The sequence below is a fragment of the Acinonyx jubatus genome, chromosome A3, assembly GCF_027475565.1.
Source record: "Acinonyx jubatus isolate Ajub_Pintada_27869175 chromosome A3, VMU_Ajub_asm_v1.0, whole genome shotgun sequence".
NCBI lineage: Eukaryota > Metazoa > Chordata > Mammalia > Carnivora > Felidae > Acinonyx > Acinonyx jubatus.
The window spans coordinates 106,764,786-106,785,203 of NC_069388.1; the positions used below are offsets into that span (position 1 = coordinate 106,764,786).

Genomic DNA, 20,418 nt, shown 5'->3' on the forward strand with positions numbered 1-20,418 from the left:
ACATATATGACTCCCCTTTATCTCATTGTCTAGTAGGAAAAACAAATAATGAGCAAATAAATACGTAAACAATTATGAATTGGGGTAAGTACTATGAAGGAATAAACAGGTTGCTGTGTTTGCAGGGGAGAGATCCCTGAGATGGTCAGAGCTGCTATCTCTCAAGAGATGATATTTAAATTAAAAACAGAAATATGAGAAGGCATCCTGTGTGACAAATGGGGGCAAAGCCACCATTCTCAGATTCTGCAGTGGGAAAGGGTATCATGAGCCCAGAAACTGGAGGAAGCCTGTGCAGCTGGTTGTAGTAAATGAGGGAAAAAGTAGCAGGTAGAAAAGGAAGAAACCAGATCTTCCAGGGGCTTATATACCATGACAATAAAGCATTTAGATTTTATTCTATGAAATTAGAAGTCATTAAAGGGCTGGGATGTAAAATCAAAATTCTGAGTATTTTAAAAGGAAGGGCCTAGTAAATAGATGGCATTAATCATAGTTTGTCATGTGGATCATGTTCTAGAGCAATAAAAAAAAAAGTAGTATGGAAAAAAAAGAATCCCATGAAAATTATTAGACTTTCCCAAAAAGGACTATACTGTTATGAGTACCTTGAATGGAAGGAAAATCTAAGTAACTAAAGTTGGCAGATTGCCAGAGAAGCAGAAAATAGCTAATAGCAAAACTTAAAAAAGAAACAAACCAAAAAACATGAAAAGGATTCCCTGCTACTGCTAATAAAAAGTTTTTAAGAACTGAGCAGGGAAGACATAGGACCAGAAGACTATTTGTTCAAAGAAATAAATACACTGATACTCCAGTAAATAAGAAATATCAAGTAATTGGAAACTAAAGAAAAACAGACTTATATATAAAAAGAATATATCAAAATAAAAAGAAATAATTCCTAGGACATGGCAATAGTAAATTTTAAATGACTATACACAAAACACTGGGAATCTTTGAGGGGCAAATAATTTTTTTGTAGAGACTCCAGAAGACAGTGGGGGGAATAATAAATGGTAAGTCATTTCATTTTTGCAGGTAAATGTTCAAGTGAACATTTGAAAGAAGAAAATATTTTCACAGAATCACTAATCAACTTGGAGGAGGAAATCAAATATGACATTCTACCAGACTAATAATATTTAAATGTTATATTCTAAAGGTACATTTAAAATTTTAAGGGAAATTATATCCAGTATAATTCTAAATATAAAAAATGGTTTTGGCTTTCATAACATCTATATTTCCACAAACTCAGAGAAACTAGAGCATAGTACTGGATCTGGTTTCTCGATCGTGATCTCAAAAGAGAAAGATTTTTATATAAAACTTAATGACTTGTAGAATATCAACAGTTAAAAATTCAAAATAATACCCGATGAAAGATAAATTACACTCTGGAGAAGGGAGATTCAGTCATTTACAAATAGCAGCCTTTGGGAAAGGAGTGTACAAATTACAAGAAAAAGGGGAATATTTGCCAGCTCAGATGGGAAAAGAAAAACAAAAAAATAGGAGTAAAATATAGGACTCAAGATCAGTAAAAATATACATAAGATTAAAGGTTAATTATAGAAAAGTTATAGCTGTGTTTGTTTAAAATTTTTAATAGATTTTCTGACCATAGAGATAACATGATTTTTCTCAATGTTTGGAAAGTATCAAAGAAATGTCAAAAAATATTTTTTGTCCCCTGTATAATAATTACCTGTTACAATTTTGGTCTGTTTTCTTCTGGGAGTATATTAGGAGTTAGGAGAGAGATGTGGTAGAGAGAGATATATGTCTCCACAAACACTATTGGAGTTGTGTGTGCTGCTTCTCATATAATAGTTAACGTGATAGCATGAACTATCTTTGAAGTTAATAATTGCAGAAAGAGATTTTAAGTATGCGTGTATTATAAATTATTTAAACATTTCTTAATTGTTATATTATGTCCTTTTCCCTAAAAAAGAAACAAAAGTCGTACATGTAAGTTAATTAGCTCATGAAATTAAAGAGAACGAAATAGTACAGGAATATGCTCTCATTAAAAATTAAAGCTATACAGGAGGCACCTGGCTGGTTCAGTCAATGGAACATGCAACTCTTGGTCTTGGGGTCATGAGTTTGAGACTCACATTGGACATGGAGCCTACTATCTATCTATCTATCTATCTATCTATCTATCTATCCATCTATCTATCCATCTATCTATCTACCTACCTATCTATCCATCCAAGCAATACAGATAAAATGAAAGTCTCCCTTAACACTTCCAAAGCATTACCAGTCTCTTCCCCAGAGATAACTGTGGTGATGAGACTAGTGATATGTCCTTTTTATACATTGACATTTATGTCTACTTTGTTAGAAATAGGTACTTTTACTTTCTGACCTTTTTTTCTTATACAACTGATGTGTTCATTTAGTAAGTCAACAGGTTTTTTGAGCAGCTACTATTGTTCCAGACGTTGTTCTAGATTATTTTATTAGTAAACAAAATAGACCCAAATCCCTGTCCTCATAGAGCTTCTATTCTGATGGGTGAGCTCAACAATAAGAATGATAAATAAGTAAAATATGTTAAGTGCCAAGAAGAGAAAAGGTGATATGAAATGCAGGGGAGGGGAGCATTTGAATTTTTAAATAGAGTGACTAGGGAAGGCCTGGCTACAAAGGTATCTTTGAGTAAAAACTTGAAGGAAATGAGGGAACTACCTGTGAATGTCTGGGAGAAGCCCTTTGCAGGCAGATCAATAACATGTGCAAAAGACCTGAGGTACATGCCTCCAGGACAACAAGGAGGACCGTGTGGCTGGAGTGAGTGAATAAGGGGAGAGCAGCCGGAGACAAGTGGTGGTAGGGGCAGAAAATGTCATGTAGGACCTAACTTGTTAGTGAGGATTTTAATAAGTCATCAAAGGATTATGAGCTGAAGACTGGCACAGTAAGAGTTGCATTCGAACAGAACCATTGGTCTGCTCTATTGAGAAGAGATTGCAAGGGGATGGGCCAAAGCAGGGAGACCAGTAAGGATGTTGCTTTTGTGCAGTACTTGTTGCAGTACATACTTGGGTTTTTTTCAGAGATGTTTTCATATCAGTATCTAAAGCTCTGTGTTATTTCCTACTGTCTGCCTCATGTTATTCCACAGATTGGGTGATTTCTTTTTAGCCAACCACTTCTTGGTTGATGGACATGTAGGCAGTTGTCATTGTTTTACTATTACGAACAATGTTATTATGAAAATCTTTGTATATTCTTCATTATGTATGTGTAGATATCCGAAAGTAGAATTATCAAATGCAATGATAGATCCTGTTGGTACTTTGATTGGTACTACACTGATTTGAGTTTATTTGGTTATTTGAGTTTATATCTTCATAATTTTAAGTCTTCACATCTAGGATCATGACACATCTTTCTATAAGATGTAGAGTTTTTCTTTTTCACATAGGTCTACACATTCCTTGCTCAAAATGCATCAAAAGCTAATTCATTTTGGGGTGCCTGGGTGGCTCAGTTGGTTAAGCATCTGACTTCAGCTCAGGCCATGATCTCACGGTCCACGGGTTCGAGCCCCACGTCAGGCTCTGTGCTGACAACTCAGAGCGTGGAGCCTGCTTTAGATTCTGTGTCTCTGTCTCTCTCTGCCCCTCCCCTGCTCATTCTCTCTCTCTCTCTCTCTCTCTCTCTCTCTCTCTCTCTCTCTCTCTCTCCTCTCTCCCTCCCCCCTCAAAAATAAAATAAACGTTTAAAAAAATAAAGCTAATTCATTTTTATGTATTAAATTTGTTTGATCTTGAGGTGTTTCTTTTATTTCCCTTAGTGACTTCTTGCTGCTAGTCTTGAAGGACATTTTGTTGCAGAGACCAACTCTTCAAGTTATTCTAATGAGTGCAACTTTAAATGCTGAGCTCTTTTCAGAATATTTCAGTTCCTGCCCAATTATTACTATACCAGGTGATTAATATGCATCATTAAATATGCCTTGTTCTGATAAGCAAATATAATTATTTTTAAAGTTCATCTGAGATGTAAAATAACAGGTATTGATATTTTCTCAAGAAGTGATTAGATTTATAACAAATAAAATTAATGACCATATAATGAAATTAATAAAGAAGCAACATTATATCCATTTGCTAAGAGATTTCAGTTTTACATGTGCTTTTGAAAAAAGTCTCAGTTATTAGGATTTCTAGAATTCCATTGTGTTTAATACTGAAGTATGAGTTAATAGTGGCAATCTGTCATAGAGTTGTCTCTGTGTATAGCAGATTTGTTCACTACAGGATTCTGCTAACTTCCTGGATGTTGGTCCACTCTGGGAGAAAGTGAAGTTGAGTAGTCTGTGTGTTCTGGTGCTTTCACAGTCTCACTGTGGGATTAATTTATCACCTTGGACGTTGCTTTATCCTTCTGCAGTTGATTGTCACAAGAACAATTTATGGACGATTTTGACGAATAATCATACTATTTCTTGTAGTTGTTGAATGTTTAAAAGTCCCCTTGGGGGAGGGGAGGGTGGGAAAAGTGTATCAGGTTTAAAACAAAAAAAGAGGTTAAAAAATGTCCTATTACCAAATGAGCATTTCCACCTATATACTTCTGTTTTTTTATGAGCTGGAATCTATCTATCCCTTCTAATTTCTCTCATCAAAAGCTTTTCTTTTCTTCTGATATGTTTAAGACAACAGAGCAAACAGCACCTTAATGTTCCAAGCTTTGTTTTAAGAGAATTTTACATTTGCAAACTATTTATTTCAAGGTAGTTGAACAGGTATCCTGAGTCTTTTATTTTCTTGTCCTTCTAGGTCGTACGTTTCCTGTTGATCAGTTTTTTCTGGAAGATGCAATTGCTGTGACAAGGTAAGGAAGACATTAATTAAGGTTTGGTGAAAGTCTTTGAAAACATTATTTTACCTCAGTGTGCCAGCATTTTAATAGACATGTTAGTTTTTCTTCTAAATTTTCCATTTGAGTGTTTGGTTTTCCCTTTTCAGCAAATATTATACAAATCATTTGCAATTCACATCACAGTACACATTGCATGTTAAGAGTACTGCCTGGAACTATGTAAACTATGGACTTTGGGTGATCATGATGTACCATTGTAGCTTCATCAGTATAACAGTTATACCACCCTGGTGTTGGGGGGCAGGGGGGGTGGTGTTGATAATGGGGAAGGCTATACGTTTGTGGGAAACAGGGAGTATCAGGAAACCTCTGTACCTTCTGCTCAATATTGCTGTGAACCTAAAACTGTACTGAAGAATGAAGTCTATTGAAAAAATGATGAAGGACAGGGGCACCTGAGTGGCTCAGTCAGTTAGGTATCTGACTTTGGCTCAGGTCATGATCTCATGGTTCATGGGTTCAAGCCCCGCATCAGGCTCTGTGCAGACAGCTTGTAGCCTGGCGCCTGTTTCGGATTCTGTGTCTCCGTCTCTCTCTGTGCCCTCCCCTGCTCACGCTCTGTCTCTCTGTCTCTGTCTCTCTCTCTCTTTCTCTCTCAAAAATAAATAAACATTAAAAAAAATTTTTTTAAATGATGAAGGACCAGTTATATGGAGAATTTAATATGAAAAAAAGTACCCATTCTGCAGATAAACTGCCAATATTTAAATCCCTCTACTTACTAACTGTAACATTGATGAGTAGCTTGATCTCTGTGTGACTCAGGTTCATCACAAGTAAAATGGTATATTAATAGCTGCTTCACAGGGTTGTCATGAGGATGGATTAATTAATTCTTAGAGTTAATAGCTGCAGATGCTTAGAACTGTGCCTGGCACCTAACAAATGTTAGCTATTATCATCATCATCATCAACATCCTGCAGTGCTCAGGGAGCTTGCAGTCTAGTGTGAGAGTCAGGATGTCTGCATAATTTCAGTGCTGGGTAAAAAATGGCCATTTCCATTGGATACAAACATATTTCTCTCCTTTGAAAGCCCTGATTCCTCTTCCTACTCTTTGACCATGAAACCACCACCCGCCCCCCCCCCCATGGTTTTATCCTTGCGCTATTCCTTCTCACCATTAAACTCTTTTGTCCCTCTGTTAGACTCATGTGATTTCAGATGTCACCTCTGTGCCAAGAATTTCCAAATCAGTATCTTTGTTCCTGAACTCTGAGCTCCAGAAAGAAAATGCCCTTGCAGTCTGGCACCGAAAACTCAGTTCAGAATTTTTCTCCTACTCCCTGCTCCTTCCCTTTCTAATAAGACCTACTTCTAATTCTCTATTTATTTAATGGTACAGTTTTCTCAAGCGAAAAACCACAAAACAGTGGTTCTCAAACTTTTGCGTGCAATAAGCCTATGTAGGGAACTTCTTAAATAAATTGTTATGTGGGGGCCCTACCCCATTTCCGCTGTGAATCTCTGGGGAAATTAACGTGTTAACTAGTTTACCTGTCTTTATTCTCTCACTTTCTCAAACTCACTGCCTCCAGAATTACCTTGAAACAGAACCAAAAACATTCTAGTGTGTTCCCTACCAGAAATAGGACACAGGCCAGCAGAACCCTGGACTGGTGAAAGAGAAGCACATGAATGGGGCAGAGACAGAGCAACACTCTGCTGATCGGAAAACATAAATAGGTGAATATTTTCATTCCTCACCAACAGACCTACATACTAACAGCCCCATCCCTTTGTTTAACTTCCTCAGGTACGTGCTGCAGGATGGGAGCCCTTATCTGCGCTCCATGAAACAGATGTCAAAGGAGAAGCTTAAAGCGAGGCGCAGCAGAACTGCGTTTGAAGAAGTAGAGGAAGACCTGAGGCTCTCCCTTCACCTCCAGCACCAGGATTCTGTCAGAGATGCAGTGCCAGACCAACAGTTGGATTTCAAGCAGCTCCTGGCCCGCTATAAAGGTAATGTGTTTCCTGGGGGGATATTACGGTTATGTCATAGGGAACCAGTTTCCCCCCGCCGCCCCCCACCGTGATCCAGAGGAAGAAAAACGTGGCTCTTGTTTCACAGCTACATTGTCTTTAATGCATCAGAACAACCTTAAACTTGGAAAAAAATAGCAGTTTCAACACATATTAGATGTAATTGTTATTATATTTACATATAGGTATTTTCTGATTATAAAAGAAATGTTTATTATAGAAAAATTGGGAAGTAGTGAAATACAAGTATATTCCTTAGTATTTTGTAACTTTTTATTTTGATATGATTGCAAATTCATAATAAAAGCTGGCAGGACCATACAATGAACTCTCATATATCCTTTACCCCAGCTCACCAATTATTATTTTGCTTCATTTCCTTTATCATTTGCACTGTGCACACGTTATATATTTTTCTCTTGAACCTTTTGAGTAGGTTGCAGATATCATGTCCTTTAATCCCTCGTATATGAGTACATATTTCTTTCTCTTTTTTCTTTTTTAATGTTTATTTACGTATTTTGAGAGAGAAAAAGAGAGAGCACATGCGCGCCTGCAAGCAGGGGAGGATCAGAGAAAGGAGAGAGAGAACCCCAAGCAGGCTCTGCACTGTCAGCACAGAGCCTGATGCAGGGCTCAAACCCATGAACTGGGAGATCATGATCTGAGCTGAAGTCAAGAACGGACATATGTATTTCTTAAGACCATAAGCACAGGACATGATCAAAATGAAGACATTTAACTGATATAATACTATTATTTAATCCATAGTCACTATTCTAATTTGCCAATTATCTCAAAAATGTCCTTTATTGCTATTTTTTTCTGGCCCAGAATCCAACCCACAATTATGTATTGCATTCATTGTTGTGTGTCTTTAGTTTCTTTTGATCTGGAAAAACTCCTCGGCCTTTATTTTTCTTTTAAGATCTTGACATTTTTTAGGAGTTTGGGCCAGTTATTTTCTAAAATATCCCTTCATTTAGATTTGTCTAATGTTTCCCCATGATTAAATTTAGGTTAGAAAACCCAACCTTTTGGGTTTCATTTTTGGTTAGAAAACCACAGAAACAATGTTGAGTCCTTTTTGGTACATCGTATCAGGAGGCATATGACATTGGTTTGTCCCTTTATTGGCAGTGTTGTTTTTGATCACTTGCTTAAGGAGATGCTGGCTACATGTCTCCCCTGTGTAGGTCACTGTTTGTTCCCTTTATAGTTAATAAGTCATTTGTGGAGAGATATTTGAAGACTTTTTAAATAGCCTCTAAAATCCTCAAAATGTCATCCACTAGTTTTAGCATTACTCACAGGCTTTCAAATAGCGTCTTTTGTGGGTCCATCCTATACTGAGCATTTCTTTATGTGTTCTTAGCTGATCCCTCCTCCTATGCCAGGTCCCACCTAATTGTTCTTTGTTCCTAGATAGTCTTCTGTGCATATGAGCTGGGCTAAACACACAGACACTGCAACATTACTACTGTTGCTTTCTTCCTTAAAGCCTAGACCAGAGACATGTCTCAACTGCCCTCCCTGCTCTTTTCCCTGGACTGCCACCCCAACTCCTCTAGCCCTTCCAAAAAAACAAAAGTGCTTACCTTTCAAGGAGTAAGAGCCTGCATCCCCCTGTTCTATAGGAGAAGAAGCAAATGAGTTTTCCTTTTTCTCCTCCTGTCGAAGACTATCTTCCCAGTCCTGTGTGGGGAGTGGTAATCATCCAGGAATTAGGGGATTAGCTATTATTCTGCTGTTCAGAAAGATACGCATAGCTCCTAAATATTTCACTTAATCTTCCCAACATCCTGAGAAGTAAGGTTGAGAGTATGAACTTGCATCATACAGACCTGGGTTCAACTTGCTCCCTCAGAATTCCTCAAGCAAGTCCCTTGTCCTCTCTGTACCTCAGTTTCCTAATCTATAAAATGGAGTTGTTTAGGGAGTTAAATGAGATAATACAAATCCACAGCACGGTGCCCATCTAGTCAATACACATTAGTAATTTTAACTGAAATATGTCTGAGTCAAAAGTTTGTGTTCCTTCTGTACATCATACCAGCTGATAATTCCCATTTCCTTATTCTATTAAATTATGGAACAGGAAAACCCCTTTGGTTTCTCTTTTGAAATTTCGGAATTTTCTTTAAAAATTATGATGGGATCTAAGCCAGGCCTTTCCAATTTCAAGCACACAGTTTACCAAAGTTCAGAAAGCACTTTTGAGAATTCCTTTCTGGGGCGCCTGGGTGGCGCAGTCGGTTAAGCGTCCAACTTAAGCCAGGTCACGATCTCGCGGTCCGTGAGTTCGAGCCCCGCGTCAGGCTCTGGGCTGATGGCTCGGAGCCTGGAGCCTGTTTCCGATTCTGTGTCTCCCTCTCTCTCTGCCCCTACCCCGTTCATGCTCTGTCTCTCTCTGTCCCAAAAATAAATAAAAACGTTGAAAAAAAAAATTTTAAAAAATAAATAAATAAAATAAAATCTAGTTTGTCTGATAAAAAAAAAAAAGAGAGAGAATTCCTTTCTGAGGGGGGAGGAGGATAGAAGATTTGGGGTCATGAAACCCGGCTCTGTCACTAGCTTCTCTTTCCCTATAACAAAAAGACTAAATCTGGTTGATCTCAAGACTCTCTCATTTTTCAGAAAATCAAAATAATGTTTCTGAGGTCAACTCTTAAAACTTTTCTAGTTAAAAAAATAATCAGTCCTTTTAAGTAGTAAAAACTGCCCAACTATAAAAACTTTCTTTTATTTATTATTTCTTTAATTTCTTTTATTACATTTATTTATTTTTGATAGAGAGACAGAGCACAAGTGGGGGAGGGGCAGAGAGAGAAGGAGACACAGAATCCGAAGCAGGCTCCAGGCTCCGAGCAAGAATTCAGCACAGAGCCTGACGCGGGGTTCGAACCCACAAACTGTGAGATCATGACCTGAGCCAAAGTCAGACACTTAACCAACTGGGCCACTGAGGTGCCCCTTTGCTTTTATTTTTTTAAAGTTTTGTTTTGTTTTTTAATTTTTGGGAAAGACAGAGAGAGTGCAAGCAGGGGAGGGGCAGAGAGAGAGGAAGAGTCTCAAGCGGGATTCCTGCTGTCAGGGCAGAGCCCGAAACGGGCTCGAACTCCTGAAACTGTGAGATCATGACCTGAACCCAAATCAAGAGTCAGATGCTTAACCAACTGAGCCTCCAAGGAGCCCCTGAAAAAATTTGTTTAATGTTTATTTTTGGGGAGGGGGGGCAGAGAAAGAGGGAGACAGAGGATCTGAAGCAGGCTGTGCGCCGTCAGTGAAGAGCCTGATGCAGGGATGAACCCACGGACCACGAGAAACCAAGAGTGGGACACCTTCACCGCCTGAGCCACCCAGGTGCCCCTAAAAATTTTTTTAAAAAACGATTTCACTTCTCTTTTTTTCTGTTAGCTGATCTTTTCTCCTTTTTGAAAAAAAAGTCTAGCTTTTTGGGGGCACCTGGACAGTTCAGAGGGTTAAGCATTCAACTCTTGACCTCAGCTCAGGTCTTGATCTCAGGGTCATGAGTTCAAGCCCTGCACTGGGCTCCACGCTGAGCATGAAGCTTACTTAAAAAAAAAAGAAAAGTCAAGTCTAGCTTTTTGGAATCTTGACAGATAAAAATGATTCCTTCTCTGCCTTCCACACCCCACCACACCCTTATTTATATAACCTGTTTCTTTCTTTCATTTTTGACCCACACAGGCTCCACACTGTAGAACAACATTGTTTAGAAACTGCTTTTGCCCCTTTTCAAACTTTTTAGCCTAATATAGGAAACTTCTCTTCCATGATTCTACCTGCAGCTATTTTGTTCTAGTTAGACTATATTTAGGGTGATGGGCTATTAAGAGGACCCAAGAAGAAAGGCCAGTAGTCTTTAGAGAGTTAGACTCCCAAGAATATGCTATTTGTTTTTAAAAGAACCCAAGCTTATAGCTCTTATAGCCCAAGCACAAAGAACTGTGTCTTTCACTAGGCCTCAGATAGATTCGGAGGAGACTAGAAACCCTTAAACTAGAAGTCTGAGGATAGCCTTCAGGAGTTGTTAGTGAAGCCATTAAAATCACATGTATTTTTCAGGGAAGATCCAAAACTTGTGTGGGGCATGTGGGTGGCTCAGTCGGTTAAGCTTCGAGCTGTTGATTTCGGTTCAGGTCATGATCTCATGGTTCGAGGGTTCAAGCCCTGTGCTGGGCTCTGCACGGCTGGTGCAGAGCCTGCTTTGGATTCTGTCTCTCCCTCTCTCTCTGCCCCTTCCCTGCTCACACTCTCTCTCAAAATAAACTTTGGGTGGGGGCGGGAAAGAGTCACTATTGTGAAGATGTCAGTGAAAGCTTTGGTCTCTGTTGATTTCCCTGGATTACTATTGCCTGGACTTCCATCTGATCTGACTCATGACTTGATTGAATCTAGGAGGGGTATCTAAAGTGTATTTGTCTTTGAATTTTGTTTCTGGTATTTAAATGGTCACTAAGTGTGTGATGGGTAAAAGGGGGGAGGAAGAAAGGAAACAGCAGCCTATCTGAGCCTTTCCAGCAGGGTCAGGAGCCTGTTCTTTGGGTCCTTGTTCAAGCAAAAAGTTCTCCTAGTAAACGTGTACTTTCCGAGCGACTGAAAGAAACCAGGTCATTTCAGTGCATCAGTGTGAACATCTGTGTTGGCAATTCAAGGTGAGACCCACCTAGTTCACAGGCATCGCTGCCTTTAATAAGGTTTAGTTATCCTTCTGATTTTTACCTTTCTTTCAGGGGTTAGCAAATCAGTCATCAAAACTATGTCCATCATGGATTTCGAAAAGGTTAATCTGGAATTAATAGAGGCCTTGTTAGAGTGGATCGTGGATGGAAAGCACTCCTACCCTCCAGGTAATCGCTTCTTCATTTGTGTGGGAGACGGCAAAAGGAAGGCGGCTCACTTAGATGATGGGTGCTGTGGGAGCGACCTCCCTTCCTGGAGCCGTCACCCCCACCCTCACTTTTTCACTGACAGTTGTATGTAAAGTTGCTTATTAGGCTTTTCAGGGGGGAGGATTTTACCTTTTACTTTTCGAGGTTCACCTGCAGCTTTCACTCAGCACTCTTCTGTTCCCGCCGGGCAAAAAGATGTTAACAACACAAAATCCACAAGGAGGAAGTTTGAAAAGAAGGCCTGGGTGATCCACATATTAAACACCTAGCCCCAGGCTAAATGGGAGTCCGGTAATGAGTGTTTGATGCACATGAAGGTCACAGGGCAGGGGGGTTAAGAGAACAGGCTCTCGAGTCTGATAAAGTCCTAGCTCTGCTACTCAGGAACTGTGTAGTCGCAGGTAGAGAGCCCTTATCTTTGCTATGCCTCAGCTTCCTTGTTTGTGAAATGAAGACATTATAATAAGTCCTCTGACGTGAAGATATTTTGAGGATTAAAAGAAACCATTGTATGGGGTCCCTGGCTCCTGGCTGGCTCAGTCAGTGGAGCACAGGACTCTTGATCTCAGGGCTGTGAGTTCAAGCCTCACACTGGGAGTAGAGATTACTTAAAGATAAAATCTTTAAAAAAAAGAAAAAGAAAGGAAGAAAGAAAGAAAGAAAGAAACCATATGTAAAGCACTTGGCGCAGTGCCTGGCATGCAGTTAATGCCCATCGATACTCCGCCTAAAAACGATACCGTTGCGATGATAACGTATTTTGTCATTATTATTCCTATGATCGTGGCTACTACTGTGACACAGAGCAACAACTACTTTCCCCTTACTCGCCGTCGTCCTATCCCAATGGCCTTCTTAAGCTCACTGGGCAGACCCTCATCCCCCAAATCTTCTCGTAACTGAATCCGTCACATCATTCAGGTTTCTGCCAAACATTTTCCCTTCAGAGGAGTCTTCTCTGAACTCTTACTCTATCGTGATATCCAAAAGTGATTTTCATTTTCATCGTAGCACCACGCACTATCCAGAAGCATAGCTCTGCTTACTGACGGTCTCCTTCAATAGCATGTAAACTGCTCAAGAATGTGCCTGCTCAAGAAGAAGGCACCACTGTGTTCCTCAGACCCTAGGGCAGTACCTGGAATATTTGCTGCCTGAATAGATGCAGCCATGGTTGGGTGATCATAAGTTGAACGACAGATCAAACACTTACCTCATGTGCTCGCTGCACAGCGCTTAAGAGAAATGGGAGAGGCTGTCCGCCACCGCTTAGACTTTAATCATTACGTGATATTTCCTGAAGAGACGTATGAGCCACGCAAAAGGATTGAAGTACCTTGTTGTCATCTCGGGCGGGTAGTCCGTGTTTGCTAACGCATTATCACTGGTCTACATATCTTGTTTCATCCCAAAAGAAAAGACTATTATTGAAAAAAATCAGGTATAGCGGACAAAAGAACTGCTAGAAAATTACCTGAATTCAAAGCAGAGTAGATGTAGTGAGTGGGGGCGCTGACATATTTGTGAATGTTAAAGGGACACCTCTTCCCTGGCTCAGCGGGAAGAGCATATATGACTCTTGATTTCGGGGTCTTGAGTTTAAGCCCCACATTGAGTATAGAGCTTACTTTAAAAAAAAAAAAAAAAAAAAAGATACCGCTGATACAAATGGCCAAGCTGTGAGGGCAGAGCACATCAGGAGGCACATAAAAATATGGACAGGAGCACCTGGGTGGCTTAGTCAGTCAAGTGTCTGACTCTTGATTTCGGTTCAGGTCATGATCCCAGGGTTGTGGGATCAAGCACTACATCGGGCTCCGCACTAAGCATGAAGCCTGCTTAAGACTCTCTCTGTCCTTCTCCCCTGCTTGTGCTTTCTCTGTCTCTTAAAGATAGATACAGATATAGATACAGATACAGATACAGATACAGATACAGATATAGATGATATAGATGATATAGATATAGGGAGAGGGGAGAGGGGAGAGGGTCCCAGAAACCCAGGTTTGTGTCCAGGCCCCACTCTCATTAACTCTGTCGCCTGGCTGAGTTATTGAGTCACTTTAAAGGTACTAATAACCTTCTTAATGAGTGGCATGAGGATCAAATGAGACAATGTACGTAAACATACTTTGTATACTATGAGGTGTTTGAAACTAACCCTGAAAGATGTCTTTTGCCCTCTTCAGAGTTCCATTTTCATAATAACTTAGTTTCCTTATTTACTTAGTAGAGCAAATAACTGTGATAAATAATAGGTCCTGAGTTCCTTGTGGGCAGATTTTTGGTTTATATTCCATTCTACCTAGCACAGAGCGGACATAGGCCCCCAATAAATATTTGTAGGATTAAAGGGAGGGGCTAGTGAAGATGGTGTCAATTCCCTCTTTGAATAAAGCTCAGAAGAAGGTGACTTGCTGAGTGGCCACTCTTGGCACAGAAATATTTTGTAATCGGTTATCACTGCTTATTTTCTTTAATTAAAATTTAAAAGCCCATAAAACCTTCAATAGGGCATGGCCAGTTAATGTGCTGCCTCTCTAACATCTATCTGAATTTAGATTATCAGGTTGACCAGCCAATTTTCTTTCCTTTTTCTCATTTCCAGTAAAATGTTTATGGGTTTTATTTACTAACAGAAGAGTCTTCCTGTCTTATAAGATTAGAAGGATAACTCTTCCTATAGAAACAGAATGTCAGTGCCCAGTGCACTAAAGAAGTATATTTAAAGAGCTTTGCTGATGAGAGGTGCCTGGATGGTTCAGTCAGTTAACTGGTTAACCGTCCAACTTCAGCTCAGGTCATGATCTCACAGTTTGTGAGTTCGAGCCCCACATCAGGCTCTGTGCTGACAGCTCAGAGCCTGGAGCCTACTTCAGATTCTGTCTCCCTCATTCTCTGCCCCTCCCCTGCTCACACACTCTCTCTGTCTCTCAAAACTGAATAAACGTTAAAAGAATTAAAAAGAGCTTTGCTAATGATTCTTATATGGACTAAAGTGTTATATTTTTCTACACTTCAGTTTTTCTCTTGTACAAAGGTAAGTCAGAAAATGGATAAAAAACAGTGTCATCCATTTAAATCCTTGGGGACTTTTTAAAAAAAAAAGAAAATTGATAGTAAAAAATCTCAGATTATTACATTTTTTAAAGTTTAAAATAGCTCTATAATCCATATTAGTTTTTCCTTTTTTGCATCTGTCAGATCGATTCTTTTTGTATACCCAGGGGCTATACTTGTATTTTTACCGGGACTAGCAGAAATCAAAATGCTATATGAACAGCTACAGTCCAATTCTCTTTTCAACAACAGACGCAGTAATCGGTAAGTTAATTGCTTTCTGTAGCCTTAACCATCTGCAGTTGTATTGTATGCAAAGATGAATAACCAGAATGGTCTGTGACAGTCATCACCCTCTTTAGACCATGGTGTCACTGCTCGAGAATATGTCTGTTTATGCCAGCTGGAAGTAGACAAACCTATTTGTTCCAGATAATCAATCATTCCCATTCCATTAAATAAAAATTTTTCTCTTCACTTAGCGTAGTGACTCAGCAAAATTGCATGTAATTTCAGTTGCCAGATGGGGAGTGGGGAGGGATGGGAGAAGCCAGTGTAAGTAACAACAAAGAAATGTTACCATTTGAGAAAAAAATAATTTGATTTGTTCCAGATAATCAATCATTCCCATTCCATTAAATAAAAATTTTTCTCTTCACTTAGCGTAGTGACTCAGCAAAATTGCATGTAATTTCAGTTGCCAGATGGGGAGTGGGGAGGGATGGGAGAAGCCAGTGTAAGTAACAACAAAGAAATGTTACCATTTGAGAAAAAAATAATTTGCAACAGTTCCTTTTCCAGTAGCAAGACATGTGTTTTTATATCTAAAGCGACAGCTACTAAAGAGAGAAACACTCCCAGGAATATAGGAATATCTTGGCTTAGCTCACATCACTACCCCTGCCTCTGGTCCTCTGGATTTAAAGGTAGAGGAAAAATGATTCTCTCCTGGTTAGTGTGCGAGGCTTGTTACTTATAGAATATCAGCTATACGTTTCTCTTGATTACTTACTACTGAGTTACATTCCAATTTTTCCCAAGTCAGTGCAAGGTTTCTAGTTCATAGAGCCAAGTCAACATTTTGTAAGGCTCAGAAAGAACCTTCTCATTTAGAAGAGCTGGACCCTGAGGGCAGGTTCTAGAGAAGCTGCTGATACTTGGAGTTCTATTGTTAATTTTAATAGAAATTCACCTACCATTAATCCAGTTCCAGCCTTTTGTGCCAGAATATTAAATGTGCGTTTATTTCCTTCCAGATGCGTGGTTCACCCACTTCATTCATCTTTATCCAGTGAAGAGCAGCAGGCTGTGTTTGTAAAACCCCCTGTGGGTGTAACTAAGATTATAATTTCTACCAACATTGCTGAGACATCCATAACCATTGATGATGTTGTCTATGTCATCGATTCTGGGAAAATGAAAGAAAAGAGGTATTCTCTTTTGGCAATGTGAGAGAGGGGCTAAAGATACATTAGAGTGCCACGGCTGTTAATGGCTGATGCTTTTGAGCTACATGGGTTACCGTTTGGAAAAATATTTTATGGAAACCGCATATGGGTATATATGAGTGATTCTATACCAGGACCATAGTCTTAAAGTCAAACAGAGGTGGAAGGTTTAAGGCTTTCCCTTGGAAGTAATTAATTATTTTTCCTCTTTTTTCCATATGCTTTACATGTGCTTGAATGAAAAAGATGGAATGATATGGGAGGTGATGGGTGTGTTAATTAATTTGATTGTGGAAATCATTTCATAATGCATATATATATCAAAACCACTTTGTACACCTATGTCCAGTTTTTATTTGTCAAAATAAACCATGAAAAAGAATGAAGAGAGAAAAGGTTGGGGCACCTAGGTCGCTCAGTCGGTTAAGCGTCCGGCTCTTGATTGTGGCTCAGATCATGATCTCACGGTTCGTGAGTTCAAGCCCCACGTCAGGCTCTGTGCTGACGGAGCCTGCTTGGGATTCTCTGTCTTTCCCTCTCTCTCTGCCCCTCCCCTGCTTGCTCTCTCTCTAAATAAATAAAATAAACTTAAAAAAAGAGAAAAGGTTGCATAAAGGAACTATGTGTAGTAGCATTTGATACCACTTAAAACAGCACTGTGTGCTGCCTCCAGGGGCTGAACTATTCCCGGAACACACAGGACACTGTCCTTCCTTGGAAGTGAGGTAGTTCATTTGTTCTGTCCATGCTAGGTCGGGTCTTACCCATGTTTTTATAAAAAACTCTTCTCTACATTTTCTTTTTCTTATAGATATGATGCCAGCAAAGGGATGGAAAGCCTAGAGGATACTTTTGTCTCTCAAGCCAATGCTCTGCAAAGAAAAGGTCGAGCGGGCCGTGTTGCTTCTGGGGTCTGCTTCCATTTATTTACCAGCCATCACTTCAATCACCAGCTCTTAAAGCAGCAGCTACCAGAAATACAAAGAGTGCCATTGGAACAGCTGTGTCTGAGGTACATCTTGATCTTTCTATTCTGCTTCCAGAAGGTCTACATGTTTCTCACCCTAAGTTCCGTGGGTTTATTTTTCTTAGTAGAAGACATTTTGCCAAGAGTGGGCATGGATGAACTCATTCATTTGCAAAAAAGGAGCTGTTCAGTGTTGCTTTTACCATTGGATTTAACTTTCTGCACATGAAGATCTCTTACATTGCAAACAATGGCCCTAAAATAGAGCTTTAGAATACATTTGGAAGTCAGGAAAGTGATCTAATTTATCAAGAAATTTCTGCTAGGGGCAATACCAATATTGAATCATCAAAGGTCAAAAGTCTACAGCCTCGTGATCTGAGCAAGTGAACAAAAACAACTCGAAAACACCATTATTTAGCTGATAAACAAACAAGAACAAATATCATAAAAGAGGATTTAATGAATGAATGATCAAACTCAGTGTTATTGAAGCTAGGGAACGTTTGGCTCAACCTTCCTGAAAATGTGGTTGGTGTTATCTTAGAACTCAAACCATCCATGCCCTCTGACCCAGTCCCTATGACGTAATATGCCCATAAAATAATAACCCAAAGCAAATTACTTATACAAAGATGTTATAGCTCTCCTCTTATCCAGCAGGTATATTTTGAAAGCCTTCCATTTGCCAGGGGTTGGGCTGAGCACTAGAGCTACTGTAGGATACAAGACCCAGGCCCTGCTTTTAAGTGTCCACAGTCAGGTCTTAAGAAGTTGGGCAGGCACATACCTTACTGAGGTAGTAATAGTGCAGATGAGGAGTGAAGGGACTTGAGAAAGCTTTGGAAGTGGAATGACCCATGAGAGGGGACGAGAGAGGGGAAATGTAATATATGTGGCACATATGATTTAAAAACAACTCAGATATACAGCAGTGGGGAAATAGGCAAATTATATAGGCCAACATGGTTCATCTTTTTTTCTTATCTTTTTTTTTTTTTTCATTTTAAGTCTAAGTAAGTGGATTACTGTCCATGCATGTCTTAAAGTGAAATATCTAGGGAGTTGAAGTGGGAGAAAGCTAGGTACCAAATGCATATACATTAGTAAAAATTAGTAAAAAATTAGTAAAAATAAACAACTATGTTTCTAGGTTGACAGCTTAAAAAGGAATTATAAGTGAAATAAATAAATTTTGTATATATATATTTTTTTCTTCTGAAAACTGCTTAAATTCATAATTTAAAAGAGTAGCTCTTCAAGGCAAGACACATTGCAGATTAAGCTTATCAGCAATTACGGTACAATTTCAGATGTGGGAAAGAGTAAATGGATCATTTGACTTGTTTCATAATTTGAACCCATATTTGATAGAGAGAAGCATTTTGAAAGTTTATAGACAGAATTTTATCCTGAATCCCCATAAGTTTCAGGGTAGGATTTGAAAGTGTTTCTATAATTTATTGCTAGAACTAGAAGACGTAAGAGATTTTTTTTTTTAATGTATTTCACCTAGCATGGTCTAGCTTATGAAAGCATGTGCCTTGGAAATTGGCAACTATTTTCGTTCAAGAAAGAAGCTTGTTCCTCTGTGTCATCTCTCCAGAAATAAAATGGACGCATTATGTTTTTTTTTCTTTTTGTAGAATTAAAATTTTAGAGATGTTTAGCACTCACAGTCTCCAGTCTGTTTTCTCTCGGCTCATTGAGCCGCCACACCCAGATTCTCTCCGTGCCTCAAAAATACGATTACGAGACTTAGGAGCATTAACTCCAGATGAAAAGCTGACCCCTCTAGGGTATCACCTGGCCTCCCTGCCGGTGGACGTGAGAATCGGCAAACTGATGCTGTTTGGGTCTATCTTCCGCTGCTTGGATCCTGCCCTCACCATTGCCGCCAGCTTGGCTTTTAAGTCTCCTTTTGTAAGTAAACAACATTCATTGAAACTGGAGTCCATAGGTCTCTAAGGGGACCATGGGGGCTTCAGGGTTATGTGATCCTCCTACATGTTTTCTTGTGAGGGTGATATATGGGACTTCTTCAGGTCACAATGTCTTTAACTTTTGTCTGATCCTAAAAGAAATCCATGCCCCAAGTAAAGATTAAGAACTGAAGATCCAACTTACTGAAATACCATAAATGTGCTTTTTATGGTATCCACTGTCCTTGCTCATTAAAGAAAAATCAGAATGGGACGCCTGGGTGGCTCAGTCAGTTAAGCGTCTGACTTCGGCTCAGGTCATGATCTCATGGTTCATGGGTTTGAGCCCCACGTCAGGTTCTGTGCAGACAGCTCAGAGCCTGGAGCCTGCTTCGGATTCTGTGTCTCCCTCTCTCTCTGCCCCTCCCCCGCTTGCACTGTGTCTCGCTTTCTCAGAAAATAAACATTTTTTAAAAATTTAAAAATAAAAAAAAAGAAAGAAAAATCAGAAAATACAAGCGAAAGGTGCCCCTGCATAAAATACACTGGATCCCTGTTTTTGTTTGTTTGTTTATTTGTAGACAGAATATGAGCAGGTAGGGACAGAGAGAGAGGGAGAGAGAGAATCTCAAGCAGGCTCCGCGCTGTCGGTGTAGAGCCCAACAGGGGGCTCAAACCCACAAATTACGAGGTCACCACCTGGGCCGAAACTGAGTCAGATGCTTAGTTGACTGACCCAGGCTCCCCAGATCACTTTTTTAAAACAACATTATTGAAATATAATTCACCCATTTAAGTTGTACATTCAGAAGTTTTTAATATTATGCAGTCCTCGCCATTGTCAGTTTTAGAACATTTTTAGTACCTCATAAAGAAACCCCTCAGCAGTCACTCCCTCCCTCTTTCCCCTCAAAACCCTCATCCACTGCAGCCCTAAGCACCCACCAGTTTGCTTTCTGCCTTCACAGATGGACCTCCTCTAGACATTTCGTATTAGTAAAATAATATAATGTATGTTCTTTTGTGATTGGCTTCTTCACTTAGCATAATGCTTTTAAGGTACATCTATGTTATAGCATGAATCAGTCTTCATTCCTTTACCAAACAATACTGTGAATGGACATACCTCATTTTATCTGTCCAGCACTGATGGACACTTGGGATTGTTTCCACCTTTGCCTGTAAACATTCATGTACACATTTTTTTTTTCAA

The 20,418-nt window shown here is 39.5% G+C and overlaps 1 protein-coding gene across 3 annotated transcripts in view; it reads left to right on the forward strand.

Annotated features, from left to right (window-relative positions):
• DHX57 (DExH-box helicase 57) overlaps positions 1-20,418 on the forward strand; it is a 55,804-nt gene that overhangs the window by 20,215 nt on the left and 15,171 nt on the right. For all 3 annotated transcript variants that reach the window (XM_027033592.2, XM_015076745.3, XM_027033590.2), the window contains exons 10-17: positions 3,818-3,951; positions 4,806-4,860; positions 6,666-6,871; positions 11,650-11,766; positions 15,036-15,132; positions 16,125-16,298; positions 17,128-17,328; positions 18,930-19,206. In XM_027033592.2, the coding sequence (XP_026889393.1) occupies positions 3,818-3,951; positions 4,806-4,860; positions 6,666-6,871; positions 11,650-11,766; positions 15,036-15,132; positions 16,125-16,298; positions 17,128-17,328; positions 18,930-19,206 (1,261 nt within the window). The remainder of the gene's footprint in view (positions 1-3,817; positions 3,952-4,805; positions 4,861-6,665; positions 6,872-11,649; positions 11,767-15,035; positions 15,133-16,124; positions 16,299-17,127; positions 17,329-18,929; positions 19,207-20,418) is intronic.